We start from the raw sequence: 9,896 nt of genomic DNA, 5'->3' as shown, positions 1-9,896 counted from the left end.
CTACCTTTGTCAACCAAATCTGAGGTCTCATCAAAAAAACAATGCCGGGTTTAGCCATCCTCAGTGCCTCCAGAGCAAACCCATCTCCGGGCCTTCTCCTGGGTCACTGCACCCCAAGCACTGCCGACCACTCAGCCCGGGGCTGCAGCTCTGCAGGGAACAGTTCAAACCCCCCTACCAAGATGCCACTGCAGAGGAGCTCGCGTGACTTTGAAATAAAGGGTCCTTGGAGCGAGACCCTTACTCCCACCCTGTGAGTGGCCACGGGAGATGGAGCAGGGTGGGAAAGGCTGCATGCAGGGCAGGACCTTGTGCCGGGTTACTGCTGCCTTTGCATGCTCAGCTCTCCTCCTCCTCCTCAAAGACTGCTCCCCACGGCCCAGGTGCTCCCTGTGCATTACAAAACCACCTTGTCCTTCCCAGTGCCACTTGTCATTGCCGGTCACACTGGGTCCCAGAACCCAAAAGCTGCTGTTTCATGGCTGTGCTTGGCCCCACCTCAGCAATGCAGCAGGACCAGCCTCAATCCCTCCCTAAATAATTGTTTTAATTAGCGTTTGCTTTGATGTAGGTGATTAGCAGGCAGCTGCTGGCAGGACTTCCTTGGGAACTTTTGCAGTGGGCAGACAGATAAGTGCAGCCCTCCGTACTGCCGTAGCACTTAAACGCTTTAATATCAGCCTCCCTGCTAGCTGCCAGTCAGTCTTCATTAGCCCCTTTGCGCCTTTTCTAATTCTGCCTGCGGCCGAAGCGGGATGGAGTTTGCAGCACCTGCCCAGGCATGGAGCAGAGGTGGGGGACCACGTGGGTGGGTGCCCACCTCGGTGGGGGTACAGCCCTGCCTGGCAGGAGCGAGCAAATCCAGGGGTAACGACCCTCAGGGAAAGGGCAGAGCCATGGCCACATCGCCCTGGGGAGGTTTGACAAGGACCCAGGGGAAGGAGAGAAGCTGGGTTTGGATACCAGCCAGCAAAGCATGACAGAGCCCAGCAAAGGGCTCTGGCTTTCAGCAGTGCCTGGTCAGCAGCCAGCAACCACCACCCTGATAACGGGAACTCGCTCGTCCCCCCGCTCCAAAGCCTGCCACAAAAACAAATAATCTGCGAATTAAAGTTTCCCTGCGATGGGATGGCAGTGCCCCGTGCTGCGCCTGAGGAGGGACTGGAGCCCATCTGCCATCAGAGTCAGCCCCTGATCCTATCAGGATATTACTCTATTATTGAACTGGGGATTGAGGGACAGGCTTTAATAGCTACAATGGTATCAGGTGTCCAGCATTGTACTCCAGGAAGGGCCATGGCTTTGTGTGCTTTCCCTCCTCTGAGGCAGCAATCGCATGCCACAAAATTCTTGAGGATAAAAATATTTTCATCTCTAAACCAAATTAATGCAGGTTCATACATGAAAGCCATCAGTGGGGGGCATAAGCCTATGTCTGCCAAGCACCAGCCTTTCAAATAGCCCAGGAGAACACCCTTGCCCTTGGGCACCTGTCCCTCAGTTCACAGACGCAGGTTCATGGGAGAGTCCCAGCAGCACAGGGCTGCTGCCGGCGGGGGGCACGGCGAGACCCCCTGCCTGGGCACCCTCCTTTCCGCCTGGAAATCACCCCAGCAGCTGCCGGCCCAGAGCAGCCCCCGAGCCCACCACTGCATACAGTCACATGGATGCATGGGAAGGGGCCAGCCCCGCACCCCAGCTCTGCTCCCCCGTGCTCCAGGCAGGGGCGGTTCTGGCAGGGCAGAGGCAGGCAGCCTGCAGTGGATCTCCTACTCCAGGCAACCTGATCTGTCCTCAAAGAAAAAGGAGAACGCACCAATGTAAGGTAGGGCTCAGCCTGGACACTTCATGTGTGTTGGTAAAGGATGCTGGAACTCATTTAACACACAGCAGTGAGCCCTGGAGAGCACAAGCCTCACAGCCACGCTTGTGCTGGGCCCCATTGCACATTAGGAACTGTCGGGTGAACCCCTATTGCTCCCTTTACCCTCTTCTCCATTTCCCCAATTTACTCATAACAGAGCATCTACAGAGCCCCACTGTAACCTGTCCTTGTCTCCTGTTTCCTCCCAGATGTTCAAGACTTCCCTCTCCCCCAGCAGCTGCAAGGAGCAGTGCAGACAGGAGGGCAGCATTTGCCGTGTGTGCCAAGCAATGCTCAAAGTGACACGCACCTAACCTCGAGCTCTGCTGGTCTGCCATTCGCGTGGCACAGAGAAAGGGTTTGGGGAAAGCTGTAGCAGTGGTGTACCCATGGCACCCATGTGGGTGGGAATATTGATCTCGACATGTAGCTGAGCCTAAGAAATAGAAAGGAGCAAGCCTAAATTACCATGACATCTCCTGTTTTTGCACAGCTTGCACAGTGCCTGCTATTTACCCCAGCCTCTGTAAAGCTGGAGTTAGGAGCTCAGAGGGTAAAAGTGGAGGGCCAGGGAGCCTCAGGTGTTTCCTGAGCTTGGAAAGAGGAGGGATTCCAGAGTCCAACTCCACCAGCCAAGCTGGAGCTGGGCTGGACACAAGGACAGAGAGAAACCTCAGTGGCTGCCAAAAACCATGTACCAGCCCGGAGCTCATCATCCTGCCAGCCACAGCTGAAGCGGAGGCTCAGTGGGGCGGCAGAGCCCAGCTGCAACTCTCCACACAAGCGGTGGTCCCGTTTCAACAATGGGTCCTCCTGGAGACCTTGGTGTCTGGCTGCTTCTTCCAGCAGTGGCACTTGCTCCCTGCTGGGCTCACATCTCCCATCGCTCACACCTTGCCTGTCCCACTGAGTCATTTGAGCCCTGCCCACGTAGCGCTTGGGGCCCCCAGTCCCTCCCATGTGGCACCACGGAGCTGGAGGAGCCTGGCCCGAATTGGTGGGCAAGACCCTAGCACAGAAGGTGGATGCTTGGAGGCCGAGCAACAGCATGTTGATTTTTGGATAGGAGGCAGAAGGGAAGCCTCACGATGCCCTCTCCAGGACGCCAGCTCCTGCCTGGGAGGGAGCTGATGCCTGGGGCTGGTGTCCCAGGGAGAACTGTTTGATCCCCGCCAGCTCCTACTGGTGCTACGTGCCAGGAACAACTGCTTGAAAGGCAAAACAAACAGGAGGCAAGGGAGCTAACCAAGAACAGATGAGAGGCGCTTCTGTTCGAGACGCTGTGGGGAAACAAATCCCCGCGCTCACCGGAGTGCACTGAGCAGGCTGTAACGAGCCTCCCGCCTATTACCACGGTGGGAGCCACGCAGCAGCAGCAGGGCAGGGAGGAGAGAGGCCTCTGCTCCCGGGGGCGAGGAGAAAGGGGCGCCGACATTAATTGGCTGGCAGAGGGTGGCAGCTGGAAATGAAAGGCTGTTGCCCCCCCCCGGGCCCCCTCGTGTGCCGAGGGCCCCCTCCATGCAGAGGCAGCAGCGGCATGACATTTATGCGCCGCACACCGAGATCCCAATTAGAGGCGGATGGCTCACATGCTGCACGCTTTAATTAATTTGCCTTTTCCTGTTGGAGAATAGCTTCTCTGACAGATTGGGACCGAGCAGAGAGGGCAGCTGCTCCCCGGCCAGCAGCCTGAGCAGCGGGCAGAGGGGCTGGCTATGGGGCTCCGCTTCGGCACCGGTGGTGCCGGGGGAGAGAGACTCCTCCCTGTGCACCCAGCTGTGACCTGGTCCCTGCCCTCTCCTCCCTGCCCAGCACAGCTCCTGGCTGTCATGTAGAGCTGGGGTCCCAGCACCACCCAGCTATAGGGTCACCCCACAGACACCCCACGCCGGCCACATGTCGGTATGGTGTGGGACTTCCAGGGGGAGTCAAATGGAGGTGCTGGAGACGTAGCAACAGGCCAGCAAAGGAGAGAGGGCAGAAAACACAGGACTCATAGGGACAAGTGGGTCTCACCCCTTTGCTATACCACCTGCTAGGGCTTTGGCAACCCCCCGTGGGATCCCAGGTGTCCCCTCCAGGCAGTGCTCACCGGCTGGTTTTGTCCCAGGCCCAGGGTGCTGGAGCATTCACCAGCTGCAGCAGTGCCCATGCAGGTTAACGCTGTGAAGTATTCATACAGAAGCCCCCTTCTAGCATAGCAGCTCCAACCATTACCTCCTCCCGCTGCCCCAGGCTTCTGGCACCTTCTCTCTTCCGAGCTAACCTAAATAATTTCGTATCTTCAGCTGTTCCCCTCCTCTTCCAGCTCATTAGGGCTTTTAGAGAACAGTGGCTCCTACCAAACCCGATCAACCCACCATTAACCTCTTTCCAAGCCAAGAACTGGCTGTTACTTTTGACTCCAATTCCCACCTCAAACAGCTTACATCTCCAGGAGGACTCTACCCCTCACCCTTGAGGTGACTAAGTTTCTTTAATAGCCTCTTGTGAAGGACTTTATCAAAAGCCTTTTGAAAGCTAAATAAAATTCGCTGCACTGTATTTCTCCTCTCCCCAGGATTTTGTTAGCACATTTAAGGGCTCCTGACAGGCTAAGGCTGAGAAAAGCTTTTGGTTTTTAAGATTATTTCCTGCTCCTACGCAGCAAAGCTCTCATTTTGCCTCCTAAATTGGTCCAGCAAGCATGCACGGCTCTGGTTCGGTTTCCTCAGGCAGCTCTTGTTGAATTTCCACGTTGCTCCTGGCAGGGCATTTGCCTCAGCGCTGTGTTCTCACACTGCAGTGAGCAGGTAAACTGCGAGGTTTGGGGAAGAAGCCCTGTGCCGCTGCCGCGCTTGTCCTGGACGCGGGCAATCCCACCACCTCCTGTTCTGTGCAGGGCTCCAGGCCTCAGGTCATTGTGCGGATTCAGGGGTGTTGCTTGAGGGTACAGGTCAGCTCAGCCCTGCCCAAACCAACCAAGGAAGACTGCTGGGCCAGAACAGGGTAGTCCAAGGCAGAGAGCTTTGTCCCACAAGAAGCACAGAAGGCATAAGAAATAAATTGCACTGGGGGGAAAAAAGTGAGCCCATGGCATAAGTGTGCTCAATTTTCCCTCCTGCCCCCCTCCCTCTTCCCACCCACCCACCTCCCTCCATCAGGTCTCAGGCAGGGACAGAAACTGAGCTTAGCATATTCTAGGTCTGAAACTCAAAAAAAAAAAAAAAAAGGCATTGCTCTCTCCACATACAAGCCCACCACCACTGAGAGCACCTGGTTAGTTGTGTGGCCACAGCAGGTCATCTACAAAGCATGTCCAAGGCAGCATCTGAAGATTAAGGCCACCCACACCCACCCTGCCCACTGTTCCCGCTTAAAGCCTGTACGAACACAGGAGTCAGGCTGCAGCTGTTACCAGCCTTTGGCCCAGAGCTACAAAGCGGGTTAGGAGAAACATCAAAGCTGCCTGCTCTGATCGGGCCTCCATCCTTACCTCATCTGGAAGAGTTTCCCCTACAAGCCTCAAATGAAAAGCTGCTTTGGAGCTTCAGAGATGTCCTGAGTCGGTGTCAAAGACAGCAGCTGTGGTTTGCTCCTGCTCCCCCTGGAGCTCACTACCCGCTCTGCCACTGTCTCCAATGGGGGCAGGTCTGGACCAAGGGGAAGTCCTCAGCGGAGCAGGCTTCAGGCCTCTGCACAGCCATCTGGCCAGAGTGCCCAGCAATGGTGCACGCCAGGCCTTTGAGAATCTGCCAACACTAGAGTGAGGCATCCCAGAAGTCTCTTCTCCAACCATGATGGAAATTCTTCTGTAGGTAGCTTGGCTCTGGCTACGGAAATGGACATCTGTAAATGCTCTGCAATACATCTACCAAGAATGGGCCTCAAGACTCTTCCAGGAATCGTGCAGGGAGAGGGAAGAAGAGATGCCAGGCTGAGCTGAACCAGTTTTTTTCCAGGCTCTGTTTTAGTTTGTTTTCACGCAGAGCAGTAAACAGCTCTGCCTAGACCTGCACCGCCCTGTCTGCCCAATTCTTCAGCTGAGACATAGCTCCTCCGGCTCCCAAGTGCCAGCACATCCTCAAGCCACCCCACACTGGGGCAATACAGGGATGCATGAAACCTTCCTCACCACACAAGGGAATCCCGTTTTTCAGGCTGCTCTCCTGTCAGATCAGGGATGTGGTTGGCTCAGGGCAGGTTTTAGAGCCTCATTAACACTCTGCAATGAGGCCTGGCAGCAGCTGATTTGATTTAAGGTTCATTTCCAGGCTGTGATTTAAGAGAAGATTTGCTTAATGTTCTCTAACAGACTCTTCTGACTGGGAGCTTGAGTGCTGCCTAATGACAGCCTTATTTATTGTAATGCCTTTGCAGCGCAGAGTCTAGAGGAGCCGGGCAGGAGCGCAGCAGCTGCCGGCAGGTGCTCAGACAGCAGGGGAAGCATCCCTCACTGCAGAGCAGTAACACTGGGGCATGCATTCCTTTATCCAGAAGAGGCAGATACTGCACCCCTTTTCTGCTGTGAGAGGTCAGCAAGACAGACCACTCTCTGCTTGCCTAAGATAAACAGTGCTGCATCTCTACATACCTTTTTAAGCAGGGTAGTAGAAACGCTCCCCTTTCTCCCTAATGCAGTACTTGAACGATGGGAAACACAGAAGTGCCTGCTCATCTCCAGACTGGTTAAAAGGTGATTTGCAATCAAGACTCCCGAATGCTCCTCCCCGTTTCCCAGTTTTGGGCTTCCAACTCACAGGCTGAGCCTGCTTTCCTCCTGGGAAGGGTGTGGTCATCATCTGACATTTGTAAGCTACCTTGAGCTTCTGAGCTGGATGTACCTATCCCAAGGCCGAACACAGAGACAACCATCACACAAATGAAGACAGTAGGTCAAGCAAGGGTTTGTCATATTTTAATGACATTGATCTTTGGTGTTTCCCTCGTTAGCACTCACGCTCTCCCTGTCCTTCCTCCACAAGCCTGCTAGGGATGGAGAGTTACAAACGAAAAGGAAAATCACATTTGAGACTAAAAACAAAATATCAGAGCCTTGATTTCTCCACTAGAAACTACATGTACAAGGTCAAGATTTCACATGCAACACCTTACATCACAGACTCATACCTCACACCCTGGCCTGGAGCTGAAAGACATTTCCTGCCCCCTGCCAAGGAAGTGTAGCTCAGTCCTGGCACCATGAAACCACTGGGATGGCTCATTCATGTTAATATTGGCACAGCTTAGAACATCCTTGCGTGAACTGCATCCTGACTAGAGAGCAGTAGCCCCTGTCCCATCTCTACAGCAGCTCTGCTTAGGTTCCTGCCAAGTACTAAACTAACTCTCTAAAAAGGAAAGATCCCCACCTGGGAGCAGATCCTGAGCCATGCAGGTTTTGGCAAAGCCCAGTTCTTCCCAGAAAAGACCACAGCACAGGCAGGACGGGTCTCAGAACACCGCACTCTGAGGGGGGAGCAGTGCTGTGCCACGGAGTTGGACTGTGGCCTGGAAGACTCCTCCACTCCAGCAACGGAGCTGGAGCATCATGCCCAGGTTTGCCCAGCAGGCCTGCCTGTCTCCAGAAGGATGCTGCAGGCCCCCTTCCCTTTCTTCACTTTACTGATCAGCCCCTGGGCATAAAAGGGCAGGAAAGAGGGAAGGAAGGAAAGAAGCTTTACAAAGGATGACACTGACCGAATTGCAGGGTTAGGGCTGAGCTCAGGGGATCCCATGGGGCTTCAAAATCCACATGATGTGCAGCCAGTATGGTTCATATTCCTGTTAACTCTTCAGCAGTGGGAATGTTGGAAGTTAAGTACGCTTTCTTCCCCACGGCTTCCCTTGCAGTCCTTATCCCTTCCCACTCACCCAGGATAGAGAAGCCCTCTGAACCACCAGCATCCTGTCAGAGCCACACATCCCTACTCTTCCAGCTCCTGGCCAGCTGTGAGGTACAGGTCTCTGCTGAGCAGTACAAGGGTAGCACCAACACACAACTCAATCTCTACCTGTTCCGCGACTCCCCACTGGTGCTGTCATTACTATAGAAGTTGGTACTGTCAGGAAGATGGTTATTATTAGTTAGGTCACTGTATTCAATTGGTCCCTCAGTGTCCATGGAGGACTGGGCCTGCTCTGGCAGGTCCAGATCACCAGCGCTTTGTCCTTCACTCCCGCTAGGGGCTGTCCGCGGGCTCAGGCCATGCTCTGACAGCTGCATAGACTCTGAAAGGATCCGTCCCTCCAGCTCGGCTGCCAGCTGCTGTGAGGTGGACTGCTGTGCTGATGTGCCCTCAACTCCGGTGGACTCTGCACCAGTCTGAGAGCTGCGGTGGATCCGGTGGCTCACAATGATGTTGTTGCCAAAGCCACCCATGGACGCCATGGTGGTGCTCTGCTCCCGCTGGACCACGGCAGTCATGCCACCTTCTGCCATGAGCCTTTGGATCCTACTCAGGGCATCCTCCCCACTGGCCCCATATTCTGGACCTTCACCTGCAAGAGAAAGCAGAAGCAACTTTGGTGCACATGGCAAACGACAACACAAAGAGAAAGCATGCTGGGTAGATGCATCATACAGTGTGCATGTGCTGGGACAGAAGACAGGTTTTGTTCCAGAGGGAGTCCAACATTTTATTTCTGTAACTTCCGGTGAAGCGCCAAACAAAGGCACTGAACTCTGTCAAGAAACTCTTGGCCACTCCCACAGGTATTCCTCACAGACTTGCATGTCCAAGCCTTGGAGAAGCAGCTCTTATCTAGCCATACAGGTGGGGAAAAAAGAGGAGTCAAAGTGGCAGTGTGTTTTCTCACAGCTGCAGAGACAGTCCAGCCAGTCCCACAGGGGCAGGAAGAAAAACCTCAGTTTGCACTGCAATAAACCAAACATTTCACCATGGTGTTAGAGAGCCCTGTGGCCTTTTCTACTTCACCTGTTTGAGAACACCCCAGGCAGATGACATGATGGCAATCTCCCCAGTATCAGGGAGGACATAGGCAGCTGGCCAAGAGCAGACAGCAGCTATAGAACACGGTCTGTGTTTCCACATCACCTATGATCAAGGAAAGATCAAGTGTGTAGGCTCCTGCTCCCCTTGACTGATATCTTTTGAAGAATGCAAAAAACATCTCTTAAGATCTAGAGTCTTTGTCTAGTCTATCTCACAGCCTTCCCTTCATAGTCAGGCTGTACTGAGCTCTGAGGGAACCATCGTCAGATGCCTTGGTTGCTGAAGATTACTTTTGAAGAACAAAGTCTCACAGAAAAATAGTCCACGTAGGAGATTAAATCCCCACGGCAGGCAAGTCCAGCCCATTTCTGTTTCCCAGTGTCCTCCTTTTGCTACAAACCCTAGCCAGACTGTTTGGAGAAAACAATCCGTAATCATAAACTGCTAGAATCATTCCACAGTGGGATCCTGGCGATTCTTATTAAAGAGATAAATCTCACTCCCAGCTCCACGAAGCTATCGCAGTGCTGATTAGAGAAGAGGAGAAAGCTATGAGCTCTCCTGGCACCACAGAAATGAACACAAATGTCAACGAGGCTAGATGTAGGCAGGAGTTAAAACACAATAAAAAACAAAATGCCACATTGACTAGGAAGACAAAACTGCTTGGGGCTGTGGGGGGGAGATCATGTATCCAGCATGGGAGCTGGGGTATTCAGCATGGTCTACACCATGCCACCGTAGAGGTTATTTTTTAAAAAAAGAAAGATAGTTAAAGTTGTTAACATGTTACACAGTCAGTCAGTGACAGCTTATTCTCCTTCCTCATGGGCTCAGTGGTACTTGCATCAAACACCACCAGCTTCCTCCACCACACGGTACGGCTAATTTCATCCTCAAGCAAGTCTGCTGACATACTGCCCTGCTGTAGAAATACTATGGACATCAAGGGCAAATTTAATTCTCACAAGTAGAGTAAGTCCCTTTCTGCTAGGAATGTAGTAAGCCTGCTATATCCACTATACACGCAGCAATTGCATAGCTCCTTGGTTAGAGCATCAGTGAGACCACAGAGACATCAGCAACCACACGACAAT

At 53.4% G+C, this 9,896-nt stretch overlaps 1 protein-coding gene across 6 annotated transcripts in view; it reads right to left on the bottom strand.

Moving 5' to 3' along the window:
- Nucleotides 1–6,745: 6,745 nt before the first annotated feature.
- The window catches only part of AMBRA1 (autophagy and beclin 1 regulator 1), a 139,062-nt gene continuing 135,911 nt past the window's right edge, over nt 6,746–9,896 (bottom strand). For 5 of the 6 annotated variants that reach the window (XM_050897085.1, XM_050897088.1, XM_050897090.1 and 2 more), the window contains one exon: nt 6,746–8,344. In XM_050897085.1, coding sequence (XP_050753042.1) covers nt 7,854–8,344 — 491 coding nt within the window. In that variant the 3' untranslated portion in view covers nt 6,746–7,853. The remainder of the gene's footprint in view (nt 8,345–9,896) is intronic. The other variant, XM_050897089.1, reaches the window with a different exon arrangement.

This window comes from Gymnogyps californianus, chromosome 5 (assembly GCF_018139145.2).
Source record: "Gymnogyps californianus isolate 813 chromosome 5, ASM1813914v2, whole genome shotgun sequence".
Classification (NCBI taxonomy): Eukaryota; Metazoa; Chordata; class Aves; order Accipitriformes; family Cathartidae; genus Gymnogyps; species Gymnogyps californianus.
This window is presented reverse-complemented; position numbering and strand designations above follow the sequence as displayed.